At 44.4% G+C, this 27,887-nt stretch overlaps 1 protein-coding gene across 1 annotated transcript; it reads left to right on the top strand.

Annotated features, from left to right (window-relative positions):
• Nucleotides 1-55: 55 nt before the first annotated feature.
• On the top strand, nt 56-26,647 carry LOC111239269 (phospholipase DDHD1-like). Its single transcript, XM_022769110.1, has 13 exons — nt 56-872; nt 1,641-1,817; nt 2,155-2,283; nt 2,943-3,090; nt 3,183-3,292; nt 7,663-7,769; nt 8,094-8,350; nt 9,162-9,237; nt 11,485-11,634; nt 11,809-11,873; nt 12,124-12,302; nt 24,359-24,616; nt 26,418-26,647. The coding sequence occupies exons 1-13, from the start codon at nt 140-142 to the stop codon at nt 26,600-26,602; spliced, it is 2,574 nt and encodes an 857-aa protein (XP_022624831.1). The 5' UTR covers nt 56-139; the 3' UTR covers nt 26,603-26,647.
• The last annotated feature ends 1,240 nt before the right edge of the window (nt 26,648-27,887 follow it).

Below are 27,887 nucleotides of genomic sequence, written 5' to 3'. Positions count from 1 at the left end.
TGTAGCTATAATGTTGAGGAATATAGTGGGAATCAGAACAGTTCGGCATACAGATGTTAGCAGCTGTGGAGGAAGAACCCGTTAATCCGATGTAACAGTTTGACGGTGGGGGGGGGGGCATCGCCGGACTGTGAGCAACATGACGGAGAAACCGACTGTCCGCCAGCAGAGCTCGGAGAACAACTCTGTCAGCAGCAGCGAGTGGGACATGGCAAACGATGTGTTCGTGTCTGGCTACGACGACAATCTGCTGCCAGACAGTGCTGCTGTCGGGGACCCGGACCCGGCGCAGCCCGGCTTGGACAGACACCTGCCACTGCTGCCCCAGGATGGCATGATACTGGGCCTGGCTGGGGAGGAATACTCGGGCTCATCGTATCTGGACATCGAGCCAAACTACACCGAGAGTGACGGGAACGTCACAACCAAGAAGCGCATACGGTCCAATAGTTCCCGGCACCGCGGGGACATCGTGACGGAATTGGGACCAGAGGAGGTCCGGTGGTTTTACAAAGAGGACAAGCGGACGTGGAAGCCATTCGTCGGACACGACTCGCTAAAAATCGAGATCCTCTATCGGAGATTCTGCGAGCAAAACCCCGACAAGGTCAAACGCTCCGTCGATCCCACCGAGGCCGAGGGGAGAGAGGCTGCCAGGTCCGGCGACGTCCAGCCGGAGAGCGGGGCCGTTGATAGTGTTAGTGTTCGGGCGGAGCCGTCATTACAGCGGGGAGGAGGGCAGCGGCGCTCGATGTCAGAGGAGACGAAGGACCTGGACGACACCAGCATCATCGTGGAGGCAGTGTGTGTCAGAGGGGGGCTCTACGAGGTGGATATCCGAGAGAAGGAGTGCTACCCCGTTTACTGGAACCGTGAGCAACATTCATGTCCTCAATGATAATCATCGTTTTATTAGCACAGTTAGCATCACCCTGCTGCTAACACCAGCTCTACTGCTACAGAACACTGTTAGAACCAGACCTTGTCCTGTACTGGTAGACCTGCTACCTGCTACAGCTGTCAGTCACACCAAGCTGGACCACCACCAGACTCTGGACTGTTACTAGTAACAACACTGCAAGCCCCACCAGACAGCAGATACAGCACAGTCATTATTACGCAAAGATGTACTCAATACATGAATATACACTTGGTCACATTAACAGTTGATGTAGAAAAACTGAAACACTTTTCACCAATGATGTATTTGTTTTTTTTCCATTCATAGTTTAATGCACCAATATTTCATACTTTCAGACTTGAGGCAGAGGAACAGGAGGAGAAGCTGTTTTCAATTATCTAAACCACTGACTGACTGATCAACCATGTCCACATAGATTCATTAAAGGCCAAGATAACACATAAATCACTGATGGTGACACTTGTAGTTCCCTCACTTCATCTAGCTCTGCTTCAAAAAAGTAAACTAAACCATTATCTGATTATGAAAATGTTGCAAATTAATGTTTTGTTGATTGATCCATTAATCAAATTATGTTCTATGAACATGAAATGAAATTTGTGTTTGTGAAACACGCACACACACACACACACACACACACACACACACACACACACACACACAGCAGAGTGTGTTCACTGTGTTTATCTCCTTATCCTTGATGTTAATTGTCCCTTAGAACAAGACCGTATTCCTGTGATGAGGGGTCAGTGGTTCATTGATGGGACGTGGCTGCCCCTGGAGGAAGATGAGAGTGACCTCATCGAGCTGGAGCACCTCGCTCGTTTTCGGGGGCAACAGATGAGGGACACCTACGAGATGGAGGCAGTGACCACCACAGTGGACAGCAAGGATGGTAAGGAATGGAAGAGACCCAGAAAGGTGTCTGTGTGTGACAGACAAAGAGTAAACGTGTGTGTGTGTGTGTGTGTGTGTGTGTGTGTGTGTGTGTGTGTGTGTGTGTGTTTAACTGCCATTGAGAACAAAACAAGTCAGGTGATTTTATTCTAGCTGAGTGTGGCTGTACCAACAAGATGCTCACCTGAGTGTGTGTACAGTCTAAATCAGTGGACTGTAGTGAACTGGACTTTCACACACACACATACACACACTATACACTCTGATGGGGAATGGTGAAGTAATTATGCCGTCTGAAGTGTGTCCCTGTTAATCACAGTGTGACTGTCTCCCAGCCGTCCACAGTCTGAAGCTGAGCAGGAGTCACGTGGACTGGCACAGTGTGGACGAGGTGTACCTGTACAGCGACGCCACCACCTCCAAGATCGCACGCACCGTCACGCAGAAACTGGGCTTCTCTAAAGGCATGTGGAAACATGTCACACCACACATTAATATAATAGAATACAATATATAATAATACTAACAGCTGAAACATGTCTGTCTGAGCTGACAAATGCCTTTAAAGGGTCAGTTCACCCAAACTACTAATAAATAAACAGCTATTTTTCTGTAGCACAGTCTCAGAGTCCTAACATCAGTATAACAAGCTGCTGCCTTCATCCTCAGCTTCACTCATCATCATATTTCATCTCCTCAGCACCCACAGCAGAGCAGCCCCTGAGCTGTTTGGTATGAACGTTGGGTAACAGGGAAAATGTTAGTGTTGATTTTTTAAATGTAATTTTACTGTCATCTCCTCCTCTGCACTGGGTGGAGGTTCAGAGGGAGGGAGGAGGGGAAATCTGTGGTTGTGTCATTTGGGTGAACTGACCATTTATTTATTGATGCAGGACTACATACAACAGACTCAGGTGTAGATTTTCTCACAGTCATTACACACCGAGCTCTAAAGGGTTGTTCTGTGCATCGTGGCCTGTATTGACCCATTGGAATATCAGGGTCATATGTACAGTTACGTGATTTGCTTGCTGATGTAGATGGTTTCAGAAAAAAGTGAATTTTGGCCCATTTAGTTAGCACATAACATGCTGGCTAGTAATGTTCTCTCTGGTCTCCTCAGCCTCCAGCAGCGGGACACGTCTCCATCGGGGGTACGTGGAGGAGGCGGCACCTGAGGACACCCCACCTGAAACCACACATATTGTTTTCGTGGTGCATGGCATCGGCCAGAAGATGGACCAAGGCCGCATAATCAGGAACACCAGCATGTGAGATATGCAGGTTTGCAGTGGGAACACATAGAGCTGACTGGAACCACAATCATTGTTGAAGTAACTGTTTTATCTTGGCTGGTGTGCAGGATGAGAGACGCTGCCAGGAAGATGGAGGAGAAGCACTTCTCTGATCGCACCACAGAGCACGTCGAGTTCCTTCCTGTGGAGTGGAGGTCAAAGCTGGCTCTGGATGGAGGTATGCTACACTTAAGCACACACTGACCCACCTCTTCACCCTTTAAAACAGCTGCATTCAGTATCAGGTAAAACCAGACACACGCAAGGTGATTTGATCATAAGTTCAGGTGTGAACACACCCTAGACACATTGAGGACGCATTTGAGATCGGATCACTTAGACCACATTCTTTTAGCAGTGTGAACGTGAATTAAAGAAGTGTGTCACCCTCTCATCCTCCTATTGTTTTGATGGAAACTTCACCACAGAGTTCAGCAGATGGTCAGAGCACCTGACACTTGGTGAATAACACGGCACACAGCTGATCGATGGACATGAAATACTTCACAAATAATTGACTGGAAAGATCCCTTGGCATAAAACCACAGAGCATCATTAACTGTAAAGGAGCTGGCGAGCACAGCTGAGAAAAGTGTAGTGATGAGCTCTAGACAGTCGGACAAATCATGAACTTACTGCTGATCAAATCTCGTCGTCGTCGTCTCCCGCTTATCCGGATCCGGGTCGCAGGGGCAGCAGCCTCAGCAAAGAGGTCCAGACAGCCCTCTCCCCAGTCACTTCCACCAGCTCCTCCAGGAGAATCCCGAGGCGTTCCAAGGCCAGCCGAGAGATATAATCCCTCCAGCGTGTCCTTGGTCGGCCCCGCGGCGTCCTCACCAGATGCCCGAACCAGCTCAACTGGCTCCTCTCGACATGGAGGAGCAGCGGCTCTACTCCGAGTCCCTCCCAGATGACCGAGCTCCTCACCCTATCTCTAAGGCTGAGTCCGGCCACCCTGCGGAGGAAACTCATTTTGGCCGCTTGTATTCGCGATCTTGTTCTTTCTGTCATTACCCAAAGCTCATGACCATAGGTGAGGATTGGAACGTAGATCGACCGGTAAATCGAGAGTTTCGCCTTCCGGCTTAGCTCCCTCTTCCCCACAACGGACCGGTTCAGCGCCCGCATCATTGCTGACGCCGCCCCAATCCGCCTGTCGATCTCCCGTTCCATCCTACCCTCACTTGTGAACAAGATCCCGAGATACTTAAACTCCTCCACCTGAGGCAGAGCCTCCCCCCCGACCTGGAGCGGGCAATCCACCCGTTTCCGGCTGAGAACCATGGCCTCGGACTTGGAGGTGCTGATCTTCATCCCAGCCGCTTCACACTCGGCCGCGAACCGCCCAAGCGAGAGCTGAAGGTCGGTGCTCGATGAAGCTAAGAGGACCACATCATCCGCAAAAAGCAGAGACGAGATCCTCCCGCCACCGAACCCAAACCCGTCCACCACCCGGCTGCGCCTAGAAATTCTGTCCATAAAAGTTATGAACAGAACCGGTGACAAAGGGCAGCCCTGGCGGAGTCCAACCCTCACCGGGAACAGGTCCGACTTACTGCCGGCTACGCGAACCAGGCTCACACTCCTTTGGTACAGGGATTTAATGGCCACTAACAAGGGGCCATCCACCCCATACTCCCGGAGTGCCCCCCACAGGGAGCCCCTGGGAACACGGTCGTAAGCCTTCTCCAAATCCACAAAACACATGTGGACTGGATTGGCAAACTCCCATGCTCCCTCCAGCACCCTAGCGAGGGTAAAGAGCTGGTCCACAGTTCCACGCCCAGGACGAAAACCACATTGCTCCTCCTTGATCTGAGGTTCAACTATCGACCGGACCCTCTTTTCCAGTACCCTGGCATAGACCTTACCATGGAGGCTGAGGAGTGTAATTCCCTGGTAGTTGGAACACACCCTCTGGTCACCCTTCTTAAAGATGGGGACCACCACCCCAGTTTGCTACTCCAGAGGCACTGCCCCCGATGTCCATGCAATGTTACAGAGGCGTGTCAACCAAGATAGTCCTACAACATCCAGAGCCTTGAGATACCCAGGGCGGATCTCATCAACCCCCGGGGCTCCGCCACCACGCAGTTGTTTCACTACCTCGGCGACTTCTGCCCCGGAGATTAGACCATCCATCCCCAGGTCTCTTGACTCTGTTTCCTCCACAGAATACATGTTGGTGGGATTGAGGAGCTCCTCAAAGTATTCCTTCCACCGTCCGACTATATCCTCAGTTGACGTCAGCAGCTCCCCGCCCCCACTGTAAACAGTGTGAGCGAGTTGCCGCCTTCCTCCCCTGAGGCGCCGGACGGTTTGCCAGAACCTTTTTGGAGCTGATCAATAGTCTTCCTCCATTGTCTCACCGAACTCCTCCCACGCCCGAGTTTTTGCCTCAGTAACTGCCGCGGCTGCGCTCCGCTTGGCCCACCGGTACCAGTCAGCTGATTCCGGAGACCCACAGGCCAACCACGCCCTGTAGGCCTCCTTCTTCAGCCTGAAGGCTTCCCCCACCCCTGGTGTCAACCAGCGGGTACGGGGTCACCGCCACGACTGGCCCCAGCTACCCTGTGGCCGCAGCTCGCAACAGCCGCGTCAACAACAGCAGAGCGGAACAAGGCGGACTCAATGTCCCCCACTGCCCTCGGGACGCGATCGAAACTCTGCCGGAGGTGTGCTTTGAAAATCATCTTGACGGGTTCTTCCGCCAGGCTTTCCCAGCAGACCCTCACAACCCGTTTGGGCCTGCCAGGTCTGCGCAGCGTCTTCCCCCGCCATCTGATCCAACTCATCACCAGGTGGTGGCTCCAGGGCGGGGCCCCGGTGTCCCTCCGGGCCGGGTACTCGGGTTCTTGATATTTCTTATCATTAGGATCTTCTGAACCGTTCTTCGTCTGGCCCTTCACCTGGGACCAATCTGCCTTGGGAGATCCTACCAGGGGCAAAATGCCCCTGACAACATAGCTCTTAGGGTCATTAGGGCTCTCAAACTCCTCTACCACGGTAAGGTGATGGTTCAAGGAGGAGCTGATCAAATCTATAGAGCAAAATCAATTCCTCTCTTTGAGGGTCCATCAGGTTCTTCTGATTGCGGAAAACTCTTGTTGACATGCTCATCCTCTTCATTTATCACCATAAAATCAGACATGTTGCAGTTAAGACAGAGTCAGAGGTACCTTACGTTTTTTATTTCCTTAGTTTGGTCAGGAAGGTCTTCCGTGCAACAGCTTAACTGACTTTAAGTGATTCCTTAAGCATAAACTAAGAGAAGGAGAAATCCTTAAATACTTAAGTGAACATTTTAAGGAAACCTTAAATTGTACATTTTGGAAAATCTTAATTTAAGATGCTTTTTGCAACTGTTCCCTGGTCCTTTCTTTTTCTTTGCTCCCTCTTGGGCATATCTTCCAAAAGCAGAGGGTGATTTATCATAGCTACACAGACAACAAAGATTTATTTTAGATCTTTCACCAAATGATTTCAGCCCCATTCTATTTGGGAACAAAGAAGGAAGGTTGTAACTTAGTGCCTACCTGGAGTCTAGAGCATCAAAGACTTCAACCCATGTTAAACATCTGGGTGTTATCATGGTTGGGGATCTTAGTTTTAGTGACCACATAATAGCTTTAACTAAATTTGTGTTTTGGCATCTCAGAAACAGCTAGTGTCAGAGACTGTGTCTTACCAAAACTTAGCAAAACTTGTTCATCCCTTTATGTTATATCTTCCAGAGCTGATTACGGCAACGCTGTCCTCACTGGTTCACCAAATAAGACTATTAGACAGCTGCAACTTATTCAGATGCTGCTGCTGGGTTCTGACTAAAACTAAGAAAAGAGAGCATGTTACTCCAGTTCTCAGGTCTGACTGGCTTCCAGTCAGATACAGAGTTGACTTTTTGTCTACTAGTTTCTACATAGTCTGGGCCCTAAATATATTTCTGAAATGTGCCAGCTTTATAAAAAATAATCTAAGGTCTCTAACATCTGCAGGAGATGGTCACTTGGTGGAGCCCTGTGTTTAAGATAAACAGTGTGAAATGTCTTTCAGCCACTGTGCTGCCCCCCGCTGAAACCAGCTGGAACCAGCTCCCAATGGATCAAATCAAATCTGCCCAAACTGTAACTGACTTTAAAAAGAAGCTAAAAACTGATCTGTTCTCCTCAGCATTCATTTAATGTTTTAATCCTGCATTTTAATGATGTTTTATAATCTGTTTTTACAGTTTTCTAACTATTCTTTGTTATGCTTCTTTTATTTCTGTTGAGCATTAAATGACCTCTCTGTATGATGATGTGCTGTATAAGTAAAATTTGCCTTTGTTCTGTGGAGTAGGGATCTCTTTGTTCCACCAGTGCAGGGCACAGCAGAGACGCCCGATCACCAGGTTAACAATGACACTGGAAATACTGAGTTCAGGCAGGAAGTTGAGAGGTAGAGGATTGTGGGAAACTGAGCCCATGTGAAGTCTGTACTTCAGAGTCAGTGTTTTATCAGAAGAAGAAACAGACGGTTGTGTTGGTGTATTTGTGTATTGTCCTGCAGACACAGTGGACTCCATCACTCCAGACAAAGTGCGAGGTCTCAGAGATATGCTGAACAGCAGCGCCATGGACATCATGTACTACACCAGCCCCCTGTACAGAGACGAGGTGAGCCTGGCACTACACACCCAGCCTGAGGTGGCGCCTCGCTCTGACTCCTCACAGCTATGGTGCTAGTGCTGGTTTGGGAGCAATAGTCTCATGAGTCTGAATCAACTCCGAATCCTTAATCCTGACTAAGATATTTTCATTCAACTGGGTTGTAGCTCTGAATTATGGCTGTGAAATAACAGATGAATGATGGAGACTCTGAGGCAGCAGACATGACTTATTATGTCTTATTAACACAATTAAAAATGGCAAATACCCCACCGTGTGTGTATGTGTGTTGTTGTTGTGTGTCTTTGTGTGTGTGTGTGTGTGTGTGTGTAGATTACCAGGGGTCTGACTCTGGAGCTGAATCGTCTGTACTCACTCTTCTGCTCGCGGAATCCAGACTTTGAGAAGAACGGGAAAGTGTCGATAGTGTCGCACTCACTGGGTTGCGTCATCACCTTCGACATCATGACAGGCTGGGACCCCGTTCGCTTCCATCACCAAGAAGCGCCAGACCCAGAGGAGACGAAGGTCCGCTGGCCGAGTGACGAAGAGCGCCACCTTCAGGAGCAGCTGAGACTCACACACCTCAGGTACTGCATGCTACTATTCTGGAACAGGTGTGGAGTTTGATTCCATCTGTGTTGTGGCATAAAATGCACCTGAAGGTTTAAGTGACTGATATATAAGCAGAGGTAAGATTTACTAGTTTTCAGAACCTGGAGTGGACAAAGTTCACCTCCAATCAAACCATTGGAACAATTATAATTTCTATCAGTACTAACAGAACTGTGTGAACATGGTGCCTGAGGCGTAGGGGTTCACAAGTAACTGTACACTAATTTCTTTGGCAGAAGTGAGAGTGTCCATTAGACTAAGGTGGAGTTGTATGTCAATATGAGGAGTGAACAGGTGAATGTGTTAGTGAAGAAGAATACTGAGGCTCAAAACAATCTCTCAGATTCTCTTTCTAAACTTGAATCACCTCCTTGTGGTTGTTTACTCCACTAACCAGCCAAGTTACATGAAATATGAACACAGTCTCTCCTTCCTGAGTCACAGTGTTGAATAATGACCAGAAGTGTTTTGCAGAACATTATGATGTCATGGTGAAGTTGACCTTTGACCTTTTGGATATAAAATGTGAACACTTTGTTTTATCCTTATAGACATTTGAGTTAAATTGTGCCATAATTAGTAAATTAATTCATCAGTTATGGCCAGAAATATGTTTTGTGAGGTCACAGTGACCTTTGACCACCAACATCTAATGAGTTCATCCTTGACTCCAAATTGTGCCAAATTTGAAGAAGTTTGAAGATGATAAAGTAAAATCTTGACTGAATTTTTTTTAATTGACACCTAGTAATTAATGATTTTAATCTCTGTGTATCATCCAAACAGGCTAAGGGACCTGGAGGATCAGTTCCAGGGACTACAGACCTCGTCATGTGTCGCAGTGCCAGCCTTGAGATTCAAGGTAATGCTGAAAAGTTGAATTCTACTGTATCACCAGCACATGTTGTAGATGTGATTCTAACTACTGACCTGATCTAACGTGGATCTTTTGTTTTCAATTACAGACCTTCTGATTTAAATTACAGACCTTCTAATTCTACCTACACACTTTCAGATTCTAACTACAGACCTTCTGATTTAAACTACAAACCTTGTGATTCTAACTACAGACGTTCTGGTTTAAACTACAGACATTCTGGTTCTAACTACAGATCTTCCGATTTCCACAACAGACCTTCTGAGTTAACTAACAAACCTAACCTTCTGATTTAAACTGCAGACCTTCTGATTCTAACTACAGACCTTCAGATTTAAACTACAAACCTTCTGATTCTAACTGCAGACCTTCTGATTTAAACTACAGCCATTCTGGTTCCAACTACAGATCTTCTGATTTAATCTGTAGACCCTTGATTCTAACTACAGACCTTGTGATTCTAACTACAGACCTTGTGTTTCTAACTACAGACCTTCTGATTTAAACTACAGCCATTCTGGTTCCAACTACAATCTTCTGATTTAAATTACAGACCTTCTGATTCTAACTACAGACATTCTGGTTCCAATTGCAGACTTTCTGGTTTTAACTACAGACTTTCTGGTTCTAATTACAGATCTTCTGGTTTTAACTACAGACTTTCTGGTTCTAACTACAGATCTTCTGATTTAAACAACAGACTTTCTGAGCTCAACAGCAAACCTTGTGATTTAAACTGCAGACCTTCTGGTTCTAACTACAGACCTTTGTATTGTAACTACAGACCTTCTGATTTAAACTACAGACCTTCTCATTTAAACTGCAGACCTTTTGATTTAAACTGCAGACCTTCTGATTTCAACAACAGACCTTATGAGTTCAACAACAAACCTTGTGATTTAAACTGCAGACCTTCTGGTTCTAACTACAGACCTTCTGATTGTAACTACAGACCTTCTGATTGTAACTACAGACCTTCTGATTTAAACTACAGACCTTCTCATTTAAACTGCAGACTTTCTGATTTAAACTGCAAACCTTCTGATTACGACTGCAGACCTTCTTTATTTAAACTACAGCCATTCTGGTTCCAACTACAATCTTCTGATTTAAATTACAGACCTTCTGATTCTAACTACAGACATTCTGGTTCCAATTGCCGATCTTCTGATTTAAATTACAGACCTTCTGATTCTAACTACAGACATTCTGGTTCCAATTGCCGATCTTCTGATTTAAATTACAGACCTTCTGATTTAACACACAAATCCTCTGATTCTAACTAGAGACCTTGCGATTCTAACTACAGACCTTCTGATTTAAACTGCAGACCTTTTGATTTAAACAGTAGACATTGTGGTTCTAACTGAAGACCTTCTTATTTCAACAACAGTCCTTCTGAGTTCAACAAGAGACCTTTTGATTTTAACTACACACTGAGTCATACTACAGATCTTCTCATTCTAACTACAGACCTGAACTAACCACAGACCTACTCATTCTAACTACAGACCATTCGATTTAAAATACAGACCTTCTCATTTCAACTACAGACCTTCTGATTCTAACTACAGACCTTCTTATTCAAACTACAGACCTTCTGATTCTAACTACACACCCTCTGAGTCTAACTACAGACCTCCTGATTCTAAATACAGACCTTCTGATTCTAACTACAGACCCTCTGATTTAAACTACAGATCTTCTTATTCTAACTACAGACCCTCTGATTTAAACTACAGATCTTCTTATTCTAACTACAGACCCTCTGATTTAAACTACAGATCTTCTTATTCTAACTACAGACCCTCTGATTTAAACTACAGATCTTCCAATTCTAACTACACACCTGAACTAACTATGGACCTTCTGATTTTAACAACAAACCTTCTCTTCTCTCTCCCTAGAAGCATCGCAATCACACAGTATGGACACAGACTGCTGCAGAGTACTTAACAGAGGGTTTCATTTCTTACTGTGGTGTAAATAATTACTTTTCAACACCTCCTGAGCAGGTGGTAGTGATGCAGACCTTCCCGTCTGTTTTTATTTTCCACTCATTGGTTTCAGTTGTTCCCACTCTTTGTTTTATAGTAGCTTGAGTGGAGAATGAGTTGAAATCCATGAAGCAATCACAGACTTTATTCAAATTAATAACTGTCCTAAGAAGATTTGGGGTGGGGGTCTCAGTCGTTTTCTCATGTTGGATCTACCCCACTCTCTGTGCTGCAGGTGGAAAATTTCTTCTGCATGGGCTCTCCTCTGGCTGTGTTCCTGGCACTGCGAGGGATCCGACCTGGAAACAACGGTGTGCAGGACCACATCCTCCCCACTACTATCTGCAAACGCCTCTTCAACATATTCCATCCCACAGACCCTGTGGTGAGATCCACTACCCACAGATGTGTGTGTCATTCGTGTCACATTTGGATGCAGCTCTGTGGGAATGTTCTATTATACTACAAAATAATGAAAACTAAAGGACATGCTGACAGTTATATTATACTCAAATTACAAAAAGAAAATACCTTCATCAAGTGTTTATCCTCTTTTCAGGCATACAGATTGGAGCCTCTCATCTTAAAACACTACAGCAACATTGCACCTGTTCAAATCCACTGGTATGTGTTCTGGTTTTATATGAGACATAATGTGCTATTTGTATACGATTTCCTATGAATTTAGCAGATCAGTAGAGGCTGTGATGTTGTCCTCTTTCTCTCTGTTATCAGTTTACAGTAAGAGTAATGGTATAATGAGCTGGTATAAACTAGTAGTAATTATCAGCTATAGTGTTTAATGAAGTCACAGCTTCAGACAGAATGAGGACTAGAGTCAGTGACCTGAGCTTGATGTGGATGTGATGTGCAGGTATAACACCACCAGCCCAACACCGTATGATCAGATCCGGCCCACACTGCTAAACCCCCCAAAGGAGACAGCGTCCGTCTCAGACTCAGAAAGCATCCCCAGCCCCTGCACCTCCCCCCCACAGGCTCGTCGGCACTACGGAGAGTCTATTACCAACCTGGGCAAGGCCAGCATCATGGGTGAGCACACAGAGAGGGTCACAGCTGTGTGGATGGCAGATGCAGTAGGACATGATACAAGTGGCAGAGCTCTCACTTTTTATTTCAATTCAAACTTTGGAAATTTCCTGCAAATGTAACAGCCATTAGCTGAGACCCTGACAGGCTGAAAGTCTCTTTTGTCACTCTCTTAAGAACATTCAGTTCAAACTTGTGTAGGGTGGGTGCAGGTCTTAAAAACCCTGCCAAATATAGTGATTTACAATTACTTAAAGCCCCTCTCTACTCAAAAATGTGTTTTTCTTCTTGTTCTAGAGTTGAATGTTTGAGCTTCACTGTGCAGAACGATATATGTGCAGACTTTGATCCTCAAAAGCTGCTTTCACGTTTATCTGCTATGATAATTTGTGACATCACAAATAGTTTAGAAGCCAGTTGTGGTCCGGTATTCAACTTACACAAGTGTGATGTGGAAACTTGAAGCCCCCAGCGCACATACATTGAGAATGGACTGTTCAGTGAAGTAGGAGACATATTGTGTCCTTCTATTAAACTTTTGGGGTGACATAAATATTTCTTTGATTATGGAATTTAATTAAATTTATTTTAATTTAGGCTTGGATGTCATTTTAAGGATTTTAACAAGACACACTTTTTTGTGTAAAAACTATATCAGACACATTATTCAAAGAAAAGTATTTTATATACATCTATAACATGCCTTGAAGGAATCTTTTATGATTGAATTGTGTTTGTCGTCATTTCTTTACATCAAAAATTGATAACTTAATTGTGATAATAATCACAACTAGAAAATTCCTGGAAAAATTTTTAATGTGCCTGCTGCTTGGTGCGTGTACTTCAACTCACGTTTAAATCTGTACAAAGGACGTTACTTTCAGTTTCATTCATGTTGTAGAGACTTATCCTGACACTGACCTCAGTCACTGCAGGTGTCCCTCAAAAAGCCTTTTGAAGCTGTCACGACTGGCCAAAATAACCTCACACTGATGGTTTCAAACCCAAATTTGTCCCCACAACCATAGCAAGACATGTATACACACATGTACATGTCCTAATAGAAGTTGATCTGCAATAAAGCTATACAACTATATCCCCATATAGATGATAGCTTCTAAGAGAACTTTATTACCTACCTTACAGTTTACGTTTTTGAGACTCTTATTTTGAAAGTGTCTGTGCTTCTGTGTTTGGCAGTATAAATTGCATAAGGTTTTGTACAACAGAGCCAATAATTCCCTTTTACCACGTTGAGACTTTTATTTTGAACATTAATCCAAATCGTGGTGACTGTGTTTGTGTCAATATGTGTGTTTGTGTTTTTGCAAGTTTTCATGTGTAGCGGTAGAGCTGCCCACAGAACCTCCAGTAAGTTCATGTTACCCGGTTGAGACTCTTATTTTGAAGGTCGCATATCCAAAAAATAAGATGGTGGTGTGTCAATGTGAATGTGTGTATTGTTGTGTATGGCAGTAGAGCCGTCTACCATAGAGCCTCCAAAAAGCTTGTGTTACCAGGTTGAGACACTTATACAATTATATCCGTATGGTGGTGATGGTGTTTGTGTGTCTTTCAATGTATGTGTGTGCGCATGACGTTGGGAACTGCCAAAGCTTAACCTCCAACAGCCCTTTGAAGTTGTCAGGACTGGCCAAAATGACCTCACAATAATGGTTTTGAAATGGGTATAGTATGGACCCAAGTACAGCACACAACTTGAAATAGTTTGTAATGACCTTTATTTATGAACCAGTAGAGATATTGCACACAGGTGGGTATTGGGGATAGAGGACGGGGTCCAGGGCCGGGGCTGGAGATGCCGTGCTGCGGGGCAGGTGAGTGGAGTGGGTTTGGGAGGCTCATCTCAAGCAATGCAACGGTACTGACGTTGTCGAGGAAGCAGGAGGATCAGAACCAGGTAAGCAGTCAGCAGGGTGGACGAATCGGGCTGGGAGTGGACGTGAACCGGGCCTTAAGGGTCTGGAACGCATTGTCAGCATCGGGAGACCAGCAGAATTGCACCTTGGAGGACGTCAAGGCGGTGAGGGGGGCGACCACGGAGCTGTAACAACGGATGAACCTCTGGTAAAAGTTGGCGAACCCCAGGAACTGTTGCAGCTGTTTACGGGAACCAGGAATGGGCCAGGCAGTGACAGTTGAAACTTTGGTGGGGTCCATCTGGATGCTACCTCGGCCGACAATGTACCCCAGGAAGGAGACTGAGGAGGCATGGAACTCACTTCTCTGCCTTAACAAAGAGGGAGTTCTCGAGGAGCCTCTGCAGTACCACTTGGACGTGGTGGACGTGTTCCTCGCGGGACTTTGAGAAGATCAGGATGTCGTCAAGGTACACAAAGACATGTTTATTGAGCATGTCTCGGAGGATGTCGTTTACCAACGCCTGGAAGACTGCTGGGGCGTTGGTGAGACCAAAGGGCATGACCCGATACTTGTAGTGGCCTGTGGGGGTGTTGAATGCCATCTTCCACTCATCTCCTTCTCTGATGCGAACCAGGTGGTAGGCTTTGCGGAGGTCCAGCTTAGTGAAGATCGTGGTGCCCTCCAGGAGTTGAAAAGCAGAGGAGATGAGGGGCAATGGTTACCGATTCTTCATAATGATGTCGTTCAGTCCTCGGTAGTCTTTTTCTCCATGAAGACAAACCCAGCACCAGCTGGAGAAGAGGACGGACAGATGATGACAGCTACCAGAGAGTCATTGATGTACATCTCCATGGCGGGCGGTTCTGAACCAGAGAGGGAGTAGAGGCAGCCACGAGGAGGCGAGGACCCAGCTAGAAAATCAACAGCACAGTCATAGGGGCGATGAGGTGGCAGAGAGGTGGCCTTGCTCCTACCTGATCTCTCTGGTGTTTTTCCACTCACCCCGCCTTTGTCTCACTCTCCACTCTGCCACACCTCCCTCATCAGCCTCACTGTCCCCACCTCCACTTACTCATGGAGCGGGTTCGGGAGGCTCACGAGTTGGAAGGAAGGCAGGCAACAGTACCGTTAAGGAGCAGGCTGGAGATGTCGTTGAGGAATCAGGAGGATCGGAACCAGGTAAGCAGCAGGGTGGACGAACTGGGAAGGAGCGGGTAATCAGGGCCAGACAAAGGATCAGGAAACCAGCAGGGAAGTACTCAAGACAAACCCACTAATTAAGCCGGGTAGACGAGGCAGGAGTCTCTGATGGTAAGGATCCCGCAGGTAAGACAGGTGGGAACCTCACATAGCAACATCAGAGCTGGGGAATGCCAAACAGCAGACGGGAACCAGGAGGGGTACAGGCAGAAGGCTGTGGCATTTACCGGGGCAGAGACGAGGCAGGATAGTCAGAGACGAGCAGGGTCGATAACAGGAAGTTGGTCCGGAGATGAACGCTGGAAAGTCTTGCATAATACAGAGAACAATTTGGCAATGAGTGAGTGGACCAAGGCTGCTTAAATACTGGCTTAATAGGAGATGGATTGCAGCTGAGAGCAACAGGTGGGGACAGTGAGGCTGATGAGGAGGTGTGGCAGAGTGGAGAGTGAGACGGAGGCGGGGTGAGTGGTAAAACACCAGAGAGATCAGGTAGGAGCAGAGGCAGATTGTAACAGGTTTTTCACCGAAATTGTCCTCACAATTATAGAAAGACATGTACATGTGCTGATTTGCTTTAGAGATGCTCTCATACTTGAGAGTAATAATAGTAAGAGTTAATGAGTCTAATCAGTCAATAAGAATCAGCTTCGTGTGTGTGTGTGTGTGTGTGTGTGTGTGTGTGTGTGTGTGTGTGTGTGTGTGTGTGTGTGTGTGTGTGTGTGTTCGTTCACAGAGATCAAAGAGTCTCTTAACGGGCTGTTTCGAACATCTTTGTCTAGCTGGAAGACAGAGCTGACACAGAGCTGAATGAGATTTTGGCTCCGCGAGCCACTCAAACAACTGCTATTTCTGAAAAACCAGTAACTCTTATCAAAACCATGGGCAAATCATGAGCAGGACAAGAACTTCAGGCACTGATTATCTGGCTTTGGTGTATCTAGAGCCAAAAATGTGGACACAGGAGCGAGTTACAAAAAAGGGTCACTTCTGCTTTTCTCAGGATATCAGCCCCTGAATTTGTATTGCAGTCAATGGGAGAGTCGGAGGGTACTCCCATCACTTTGAGGCTCTCTGTTCAAAATCTAAATCTCTGTGCTTAGGTAGACACTTTCTATGAAACAGCACAAAATGGTCTACTACCAAGGAAGCCATGATTTGTCAAGAATGAATTATGTGGTCAGAAGGACAAGAATTTTTTTCAGAGTTCTACAGCTTCTCCCACTCTACTATGATGTCATCCACTCTAGCTCTGAACATTCTATGCAATGCACACCCATTATAAAATCTGAAATGGTCTAAAAATTACGCAAAACGTAAACTGCAATTTTGTGTGAACTGTAATAGTTATCAAAATACTGATTTATCCCAAAAGAGTCTCAAGTCTTGTAACCCGTTTAACATTTCAACCATTTCTCTACATTGAAGTATGACGCAGCAGTAGAGCTCCAAAGAGGGCTGGGTTTGGTCATTTTCAAGATGTCTCCCCATTCATTCTCTTTAGTCATATGTATTTTTATTGAAGCAGTTTCGGCCATATAGATAATACAGGTAATACATTTCAGTAAATGGTGAATGAAAGAAAAAAAATTTAAATAATTATAAGATAAAATAATTTAAAAAATAAACAAACAATAAAAAAAAAGGGGAGGGGGGCGTATGGTTAGGTGCATGTGTGCAGCCAAATCAAACGGGTAAATTAGTCAGATTCAAATTCGTATGGAGGGTAGGATGGACACAGTCAGATTCAGTGTGGGTTTTGTCCAAAAACGTTGCAAAGGACAACCAGATCTTATTAAAATAAGCCAATCTGTGTTTCAGAGCAAACCTGATTCTTTCCAGGTAGAGAACATTCATTAAGCGGTTTAGCCAGTGTTTAATTAAAGGGGTTTCTGGTCTGCTGTTATGAGGCCATAAGCAGTAAAGTATTTCTGCGGTTTCCTGAGTGTGTTCAGTGCCTCTGATGTGCCCAGTATAATCAACTAGGGGTTATGATAGTGTCCTACCCACTACAATGGAAAGGATGTTGAAGATACAGGGTTTTTCCTGCATAGATAATTGCAAGGTGGTCGCCTCTGTCAAATTTCGTGCCTCCTCCGCCTCCCGACAAAATTCTATTACTTGTTTTCTCGTTACTTGGTGGATTTGACGTTTGTAACGGCAATGTAGTGGCGCTGTATCGTAATCAGCAATATCGAAGGGTACACAGTCCTCTCTTTCCAGATTCAACCATGAACTTCATTAGTATCGTCTAACCAAAATCTGAAAGTTTTTAGATTTGATGCCCAGTACTACCAGTAGTAATAAGAAGTTTGGAAGCCCAAGACTGCCCTCCTATTTGTGTTTACATAAATGTTGTTTACTTTTTCTTTGGCTTTTGTAGTCCCAATTAAAAGGGTACTATAATAGCACCTAATTTTTTGAAAAAGACCCTGGGGATGAAAACTGGAAGACCCTGGAGAAGATATAGGATTTGTGGCAAAAAAATATTTTTATTGCATTGATTGTACCAATTAAGGAGCTGGGCAAAGATTTCCAAAATGGAATTTTTGATTTAAACTTCTCAGTCAGAGGGGTGAAATTTGCACTACACGAAGAAGAGTATTTCCTGGTAATATCAACTCCCAAATATGTAAACCTCTCCATTTGGATTTTGAAAAGTGACTGTTCCAGCCAGAGGTATCCTGCACATTCAAGTTCTCTCCTTGTTCCAGTTTATGCGTTATCCAGAAAAGGAGCCAAATTCAGTGATTAAGGCCAAGATTTTAGGGAAGCTTGTATGGGATTTAGTATTATAAAGCAAAATTTAATTTGCATATATGGAAATTTTATTTGAGTACTTTTGGGTGACATAACTGTGAATCTCAGGATGGGTATGGATTCTTTCAGCAAAGGGTTCGAGGACTAGAACGAATAGCAAAGGTGAAAGTGCGCATCCCTGTCTTTTTCCTCAGTGAAGTCTGAATTTTGAGGACAGACTCCTATTTGTGAGGATTCAGACAGGTGGCAATGCGTATAACATTTTAATCCAATTAATGAAAGCTTCCCCCATGTTAAATTTTTAGGAACTTCAAAAGATAGGCCCATTCAACTTGGCCAAAGGCTTTGTCCGCATCAAGTGAGATGATGGTAAAGAACTTCTTGTGGGAGTCTAGGTGTGTGCATAATTTTAAAAAGATTTGCGCTCCAGTATAAAACCGATTTGATCAGGGTTTATTAGCTTGGCAATAATCCTGCTAAGTCTTTGGGCTAACATTTTAGCAAGAATTATCTGATTTGTGTTAAGCAGAGCAATGGTTCTATAAGAGCCGGCCTCAAGAGGGTCTTTACCCTCTTTATTAATTAGAGCAACAACAGATTCCTCTGGTGTAGGGGGGAGTGTCCGATTGTCAAAAGTGTGTGCATACATGTTTTGTAATAGAGGAGCGACTGGATCTATGAGCTTCTTGTAAAATTCATCCTGGCCAGGAGCCTTGCTGGATTTTAAGGAGTTGATGGTGTTACGAATTTCCTGGGTGGTAATTGAGACACCCAAAGTAGTGGCTTTAGACTCACTCAAGATGGCAGGTTACAAAGGTCGAGAAATTCCTGGACAGAGGAGACCCCCACTGTTGTGTGAGAAGTATATAGAGATTAATAGAACTGTTGAAATCAACTGTTGATCTCCTTAGTATCTCACCGGATGCGGTGACAATAATTTGTGCGGTTTATCAACAAATTCGAACAATCTTTGGTTTGCTAATTGGAGATATTTACAAATTTTTACAGAGAATAATTTGTTCAGTTTATATTTTAAGAGCTAAGATCCTATTGTGTTTTTCCTTAGATGGTTGTATGGCGTTTTCCTCATCTAATTGTTGGATTTGTCTTTCTAGATCTCTCCGTTCCGTCAGAGCTTTTTTCTTTTTGGACGCTTGATAAGATATAATACTGCTTCTGATAAATACTTTGAAAGTTTCCTATAGCAAGGATGGAGAGGTTCCTGCATTCTACATTCGTTTGATAGAATAGCTCTATCTCTTTTTTAAGAAAGTTGACAGTCTTTGTCTGCCAGTAAGAAGTGAGTCCAGTCTCCAAATCCTTTTCCATTGAGTCTAACCGTAAATTAAATGTAACTGGACAGTGGTCTGAAATGATTTTATTATGATATTTGGGGTCAGAAGTATATGGGATGAGATTTGAGTCCATCAGGAAGTAATCAGTCCTAGTGTAGAATGTATGGTCTGGTGAGTAAAATGAGTATTCTCTAGCAAATGGATTAAATGCTTTCCAAATGTCCACCAAGTTCATTACCCATGGTTGCGTTCAAAAATTCACTGGAGTCCAAGTACTGGTCGAGAACCTTATTAAAACCCCCGTCAATCATTAGATTAGTTTATGAAATATCAGGGATAAGGTCCAGTACTTGCCTGAAAAAATGTGGACTGTCAAAATTAGGGCCATATTAGTTGACTAAAGTTAAGGCCACAGAATGTAATTCACCCACTACAATCACAAGTCTTCTTATCTGCAATAGCTTTCTTATTAGAAAAGGGGACTCCCTTATGGATTAATATCGCTGTACCTCTAATGTTAGTGCTGAATTTTGAGTAATAAATTTCCTGTTCTGTTGAAGTCTGTCTCAAGTTTGGAAATGTCTTTTCTAAGGAAGGATGTAGCTTCTTCAATTCGTGAATCAATTTTTGCACAGATGTCTTGCTTCATTTTGTGAAGTTCTGTATGGAGTGATTCAATAGCTGTTAATACGGAGTCTCTGTCAACGCCTGCCGTAGTAGCCTCGCAGCTATGTGGGGAAGGTTCTTCTTCGTCAACCATTCTTCCCTTTTTAATATTCTTGGATTTTTGTGGCCATCTCTGAGTTGGATGTGAGGATATAAGGAGGCTGTAGTGTACTTACAGAGTTTCAGAAAGGCTGGGAGCAGTTTAGTCTAAGTTTTTTTAAAAATCAAATTATCAGAAGAGTAACGGATCCACTAGAGTTTGCGTCTCTACCTGGTTGTGACTTAACCGGAAGTCCCCATTCATTCTCATGGGAATTCTTTCTACCTTTTATCGCCATTAACATCTCTATGGTTACATCACTCAGAAAAGTCACAGCACACCATTCCCGATCGACCCGCATGTGTGTGTGTGTATATATGTATGTGTATATATATATATTGTCCTGATTTTCTCAAAGCTGTGGGACTAATTACACGCCGAAATTTCGATATGGAAGGTGAATAACATAACTAGAAATTTCCTGGAGAAATTTTGAATGTGCCTGCTGCTTGGTGCGTGTACTTCACTCCTCACGTTTCAATCTGTACATAGGACGTTACTTTCAGTTTCATTCGTGTCATAGAGAAAATAATGGTTTTTAACCAAAATTGTCCTCACAATTATAGAAAGACATGTACACACACGCAAAGAACCACACATCAACACGCACACACAAGTACATGCAAGTACACTGTGTTGATTTACCTTGGAGTTGCTCTTATACATGAGTTAAAAGGCTAAGAATTAATGAGTCTAATTAATTAGCCAATCAGAATCAGCTTTGCCCCTTTCTGCCCATTAACACCTGCTGAGAAACTGGTTGCCACTGGCAACTGTGGCCACCAGGGGAGGAGGGAAACACGCACACACAATCCCCTCTCTCTCCCTAGGGAGACAACAGCTTTTAATCTTTTTCGGAGGGAAAGCTACAAGTCCTATTGAAAAGATCAGCTCACCACAATGCTAAAATGGTTTAAAAAGCAGCTCATATTAATAGAAAGACAGTGCTTTGAAAAATTAGATGCCAAAATGATGATTTCTTTTTAGAAGGTGAATATCCAAAGGTGGAGATGGTTTGTGTGTCTCACAGAGATCAAAGAGTCTCTGTGTCTAGCTGAAAGACACACAGCTGACATAGCTGAGTGAGATCTTGGCTCATTGAGCCTCTCAAATAACTGCTATTTTTGAAAAGAAGAGTAGCTCATATCAGAACCATGAGCAAACCATCAGCGGCATAGGACCTTTATGCACAGATTATGTGGCTTTGGTGTTTCTAGAGCCAAAAATGTGGACACAGGAGCGAGTTACAAAAAAGGGTCACTTCTGCTCCTGAATTTGTATTGGTCAATGGGAGAGGTGGAGGGTACTCCCATCACTTCCTCAAAAACCATAAAAGATATCAGAATGAAACCAAAACTGGATGATACAGGACAAAAAATCTCTAAATTTTTGATATAAAAATGAAGGTTGGAAATTGTGGGATTTAAATATGTCTGACTTTTTTGAGGAAAATTTTTAGGGATGGCAGTTAGAGTGTGCAGTTACATCCGGTTAGCGAGTGGAGCTGCGCCTAAAGATGGAAGACATGGCTGAAGATGTAATAAACATCACAATCCTCTACACTGAAGTTACAACACCACAACGAGCGAGTGAGAGAGAGGGAGAGAAGCTAGTGCTAACTGCTAAGCAAAAGTAACTAGCAAATCTGAACAGCATGTAAACAACTGCTGAGTTAGTGATAGTTACTAAAAGGAGCAGAACTAGTCTAAGTTTAAATATACAGCAGGTAGTTAGACACTGTGATAAAGAAAACGGCAACATTAACTATGTTAAGACAGAGCAGCAATAAACTCTACCAGTAACCGAAACTGTCAGTCAGTTGCCAGGTGAGAATAGCAACGAAATCAACCAATTCATTGCAGTTAGGCACTTTGGAGCCAGAGCATATACACGTGGCAATTTATTATTAAAATAGTTTTAGACAGTTGTTGATTCAATTGATCACTGTGGAAGATGTAATGTATATAACATTATACAGCAGTGGCGGCTGCTGGTCTTATAAGGAGGGGAAGCTCATTTTCGGCCTACATCATAAAATGTGTCCGTTTATTTATATGTAAATTTGCAGAGTGACAGAAGAGAGTCGCCAAACACAACGCTAGTCGTTTTTAACAAAGACAAAGTCACTGAGGATCAGTAACGTCTCCAGATCAACTCCGAACAACGGAATGAAAAACTTGAAAAATGCTCCGGTGGATGCTTATACTTCAAGATCGCTGATTCGCTCATTTTGCTGTCAATCAAAAAGGGACTCAGCCTCAGACAGATCATCCAATCATCATGCAGAAGCCGGGCCAACCCACTACCCCATAAACCCCCAGAGACGCTGAGCGTCCGATGGGCGGGACAAAGCCCAGCATTTATCCAATGACCGTCTAGTTTCGCTGCAGTGGAACAACCCACTCTATGCTTCCCCATTGAAGTCAGTAGACGCTTGGCGTCTACACTGTGTAAAGCACTGTGGCGCTGCGGGGATGAATGAGAAGGAAGTCGTGTCGGTTACCTGTGATAAGTAGCTGATTCTGAACAAAAGATGAACATGTTCTAGCGCATATTTAGTCAATGAAATGTACACACAACAGTACATATTTGACCACTTATTTTGTTGACATTTTAGGGGAAGCTGAGCTTCCCTTGCAGTCTTAGAGCAATCGCCACTGTTATACAGAGGTGTTTCTGTTATTTAGTCTACCTTCAGTGAAAAAATGGGGACTGCAGTTTTATCACGTCAGTATTGGCTTCATTTTTCAGCCTCAGAGATTGAGTTGGTCATAGGTCAAGCTGATACAGAAGTTACAGAGCGCCTTCTGCTGGATCACAAAGCAAACTACTTCACATGGTCTGTTGGTCTTCTAGGCTGTAAGCGTTGAATCCAAACAGCTCATTAGAGTTCAATAGAAATAAAAAGTGAGAGCCCTGGTTTCTGAGGAGCTGCTCCCTCTGCTGACACAGACCAGCGGGGGTCACTTTTCCTTCACCCATCAGGTGTAGAGTGGAGAATGAAAGCACAATGATGACAGATGTGAATATAAATACATCCTCTCTACTGAGCTGCTTCTCCACAGATCAGACAAGTGTGGTATATGATAATCCACTTTATTTACTAGAACTTTTCTTCATCCTCCATTTTCTAACTCATTTATCCTGTTGTGGGCCAGCATGCACTGGGCGAGAAGCCAGTTGGCCTCTGGACAGGATTACCACACATACATAAACAGCCACTCACAGCTTTGTGTACTTAAGACTTTCCAGTTCACCTACCCTGCAGGGAACAAGTGCAGACTCAGGAGGAACACCCTGGGTGAACTACCCAGAACCTTCGTCTCAGCACTGAGCTGCCTTCCTGTCTCAGCAGTTATCTTTAGACAAGACCATAGGACAGGAGCCTAGCAGCTGTTACTCTGGATATACTGAAAGGCAATTTTCAGCTGCACCAATCAGGACTTTTAGAACATTTAAATCTAGTGAGCATTACCATCCCTGCTAAAAGAGTTTTGTCATTTTTGGAAATTGAAATGCCTGTTCAGATTGATTCCACTCTGCACAAGAAATATGAAGCTATAACCAGCAGCTTGTTAGCCTAGCTGAACCACACAGTCTGTAATTTCTGCCTCTAGAGGCCTCTCAAACAAAACAATAACGAAAGTTGTGAAGTAGCTTGGGATCATGGGAGTTGTTGATATTTATCCACTTCATCCACCTCCACCTTCATCTGGTTCAATATAATAATTCAGTCAATGTTGAGCTTTTGTCAGACAAACACAACACCGACACATGATCATAGAGGATATGATGTCATTGACAGACGACCAAATGACACAGAGCGTTACCATGATTAAAATCACAGATTTTTATGAGGTAAAGAAACAGTTGTTCTGGCTCTGTCCACTCACCTCCTTCATTAACATGAGAACATAACACAAAAACCAAAATGCACCAGTCCAAGATGTAGTCCACATAACCCCTGTACCGATCCCCAATAGCTCTTACCTTGCTGCAGTAGAAGTGTACTCCATGTTGTGTTTGTACACCGTGACATCACTGATGGTTGTGGTTACAGGTATAAGAGGATAGTCAGTCTGGATTCAGTTCTGATGGTGAATGAATTAGGCTTGTTGATGATTTAAATGAATGAATTATCTGATGCCCCTCAGGTGCTGCCAGTCTTGGGAAGGGAATAGGAGGAATCCTGTTTTCCCGCTTCTCGCGTTCCAGCAGCCAGGTGGGTGGAGTTGAGGAGGAGCCATCAGATTGTGAGGGTGGAGCCTCTGAAGTAGAAAACGTGGTGTTGGGAGAAGAAGGAGTGGCGGTGGCAGACAGCGAGGAGAAGGACAAACAAACAGAGGAAGAGAGGAGGGAGGTGGAGCCAGCCATGTCCCAGTCCACCTCAGCAGTCATGGACAGCACCTCATGTAAGTACTGGGCTCTGGTGAGGGAACAAGGATGACTTACCTGCTGTTGGGGTCACCAGCGGGTGGCAGCTGGAGCCCGTCCAGACAAGGGAGCATTGGAACTGGGTCTCTGTCGTCTTTTATCCAATCTGGACTGAAGTCCAACTGGTTTCTGTTGTTGCTGTTTTCATGGTGCATTCACTAACATGTCTGCATATAATTAGAGATAATGAAACTTTCATAAACAAAAACATAACCAGTGAATTGAGTACGATTTCACTTCAGAGAGACAGTAACACAAGCAGGTTTTCATTGGTGTCCAGTGGTTGTGGTTGTGGGTATTTGGGAGTGATGAAGGAGAGCAATAAGGTGAGACATGACTGTTAGCTGGGTCCTGAGGTGGCCAACACACATCAGGGATCAATGGCCGCGTTTCCACCGCAGGAACTTTCCCCAGGAACCTTTTGAGGAACAATGCGCGTTTCCACCGCAGGAACCAGGGTCTAAATTTAGTTCCGGGGTAATTGATCGACCCCCAAAAAAGTACCTGGTCAAGGGATAGTACTTTCCAAAGGTTCAGGAACTTTAGGGGGTGTCGTTTGCAGTGCTAAATATTTCTGACTGATGCAGTACTCTCTGCATTTTATTTCATGTTTAAAAGTCCGCAGGGAGCGAGCATCGAGCTAGAAAACCCATTTTCCACACCGCAGAACAGGTCAGGGAGAAGGTGAAAAAACTGTAACAGGACTTCAAATAAATAAAGGACCACAACAACTGGAGTGGCTAGGGTTGCCACCTGTCACGTATAGTATGGGATTGTCCCGTATTGTAAAGTAAAATGCTGTGTCCTGTATTGAATCAATATGGGACGCAATTTGTCCCGTATTTTCGTTCATGTTATGTCTTCAAAGTACTGTGAGATGTAATAATTTTGCACCTTCCCGGAACCTTTTAGTTCCTGAAGAAAAGTACCTGGAACTTTTAGTTCCAGGTCAAAACGCGGCATATGTCCAGATCTACAGTTCAAGGGTTCCTATCTATAAGGGGGCTCATGTGGATTTATCTGGACTTCCAGAGAGTCCTCTTTGGTGCAGACTTCACCAGACCAGCTTGGTACCAGATTGGTACAATGAATCATGGTACTAATGATGAGACAATGTGACAAACGTGTAGTAATAATAATAATAATAATAATAATGATAATGAATAGTTTTTTAAGGAGCTACTTTTAAGTCTTGCTATTGCTATATAGCTAACGTTAGCATTAGCAGCTGTTCACTCACCAGTGTAGAGCAGCGGTTCCCAACCTTTTCCACCTCATGGTGGTCCTCGGCCCACAGGTTGGGGACCACTGGTCTCGAGGAAATGTTGTGAGTTCAGTAAACGTCATTCCTTTACAAACCAGCTGTCTCCAGAGGTGGAAACAAACACCAATGTTAACTCTTGTCTCTATCACATCTTTCATCTCCTTAAGTTAGCATGCTAACCAGCTAGCCCTAGTTTTGTCACTTTCCGATACCGACTCACTGTAGCCTCCCGTCTGCACTGAAGACGTAGCTGCTCAGAGGACGTATTATAACCTCTGGTCTTGTAAACACAACGATGGCCGCAGCTCTTGTCAAGCAACAATCATCACCACCTGCCCCCAACAAGAAACCATGTTCAGCAGCAGAGAAAACTTAAAAAAAGCCACTTTTATGACCTACGTTCGTCAGAGTAGTAGTTCATTCAGACCGACTCATCTGTGTTGGGGGGGTCAGTGTGAGACCCTGCCTTTGGGATTGTACATGTTGCTGATGATCTGTCCTTCTCTCTGTTGCAGTGGAGCTGGAGAGACGCGTCGACTTTGAGCTGCGGGAGGGCTTGGTGGAGAGCCGCTATTGGTCAGCGGTGACCTCACACACGGCCTATTGGTGCTCTTATGACGTGGCTCTTTTCCTCCTCACCTTCATGTACAGACCCCTAGAACAAGCTGAACCTGCAGAGGACAACCCAGACACCTCGTAACATTAGCAGGGGTCCACATCGGAGCCGGGGTCAATTCACTTTCTATTCATGCCTTCTGAAATACAAACTGAAGCTCAGCTCATGGAGCTTCACATCATGTTTACATGTTTTTATCAAGATGTATTGCAGGTTAACTTATTATTACTATAATCCAGATGCTCATGACTGATGCCGCTTCATGATTTGTTACCACTGTTTGAGCTGAGCGCCCACAGCACTAAAGGTCATTGTCAGCAGAGTTGACCTTTGAACTTTGGCAGTAACCAAACATGAGACTGCAGGTTGATTTGACATCATGCTGCCACAAATTAACGGCAAACTAAACCGACTGTTATAACTGAGATAATTGAAAATGATTTGACCCAACACACATACATCACATGACTCCTAAACTCCTCCCAGTTTAACACACTGTAACCTCCACATGACCTTTGCTCCAGACTGAGCTCAGACCTCAGAGAGCCTGTTGTCTGGTCCCTGCCGTGCTCACCTGTGCTGCTGTCATCTGTCTGTGACCGTCTGAAAACATACAGGTTACATGTGATGATCATGTGACTAATACTGTAGAGGAGGCTGACACAGACAGATCTTAAAGCTGGAGTAGGTAATCCTTGAGATACTACTTTTTTAGTTAAGCCGCGTTTCCACCGCAGGAACTTTCCCCAGGAACTAGGAACCTTTTGAGGAACTATGCACATTTCCACCGCAGCGACCAGGGTCTAAATTTGGTTCCGGGGTTCCGTAAATGATTGACCCCCAAAAAAGTCTGTGGTCGGGGTAGCTCTTTCCAAAGGTTCAGGAACTTTGGGGGCTGTGGTCTGCAGTGCTGAACATTTCTGACTGGTCGAGTACTCGCTGCATTTTATTTCACCTGCGATGTTTAAAAGTCCGCAGGGACCAAATGAGCGAGTACCGAGCGAGCGAATACATTTTCCACACCACGAAACAGGTCCAGGAGAAGGTAAAAAAAACTGAAACATGACTTCAAAAAGATTAAGGGCCACAACAATTGGAGTGGCTAGGGTTGCCACCCATCACGTTTAATACGGGATCAATTTGTCCCATATTTTCGTTCATGTTATGTTCTCAAAGTAATAATGTAATGTCAAGTAATAATTTTTCATGCACTTCCCGGGCCTTAAGGCCGCAGTGGAAACAAGGACAACAATGGGCCACAGGAACCTTTTAGTTCCTGGAGAAATTTTGGTTAAAGGTAAAATAAAATGCAGCGAGTACTCCACCAGTCAGAAATGTTCAGCACTGCAGTCCCACCCCCCAAAGTTCC

The sequence above is a fragment of the Seriola dumerili genome, unplaced genomic scaffold (assembly GCF_002260705.1).
Source record: "Seriola dumerili isolate Sdu_G_001 unplaced genomic scaffold, Sdu_1.0 BDQW01000025.1, whole genome shotgun sequence".
Classification (NCBI taxonomy): Eukaryota; Metazoa; Chordata; class Actinopteri; order Carangiformes; family Carangidae; genus Seriola; species Seriola dumerili.
The sequence above is the reverse complement of the archived record's forward strand: the minus strand, read 5'-3'. Positions and strand labels throughout refer to the sequence as shown.

Bases quoted from the DNA above. Each gene is read 5' to 3' on its own strand.
- LOC111239269 (XM_022769110.1), top strand. From the start codon at position 140: ATGACGGAGAAACCGACTGTCCGCCAGCAGAGCTCGGAGAACAACTCT. The intron at 12,303-24,358 runs GTGAGCACACAG...GATGCCCCTCAG, and splicing joins GGGCAAGGCCAGCATCATGG to GTGCTGCCAGTCTTGGGAAG. The intron at 24,617-26,417 runs GTAAGTACTGGG...TCTCTGTTGCAG, and splicing joins AGTCATGGACAGCACCTCAT to TGGAGCTGGAGAGACGCGTC.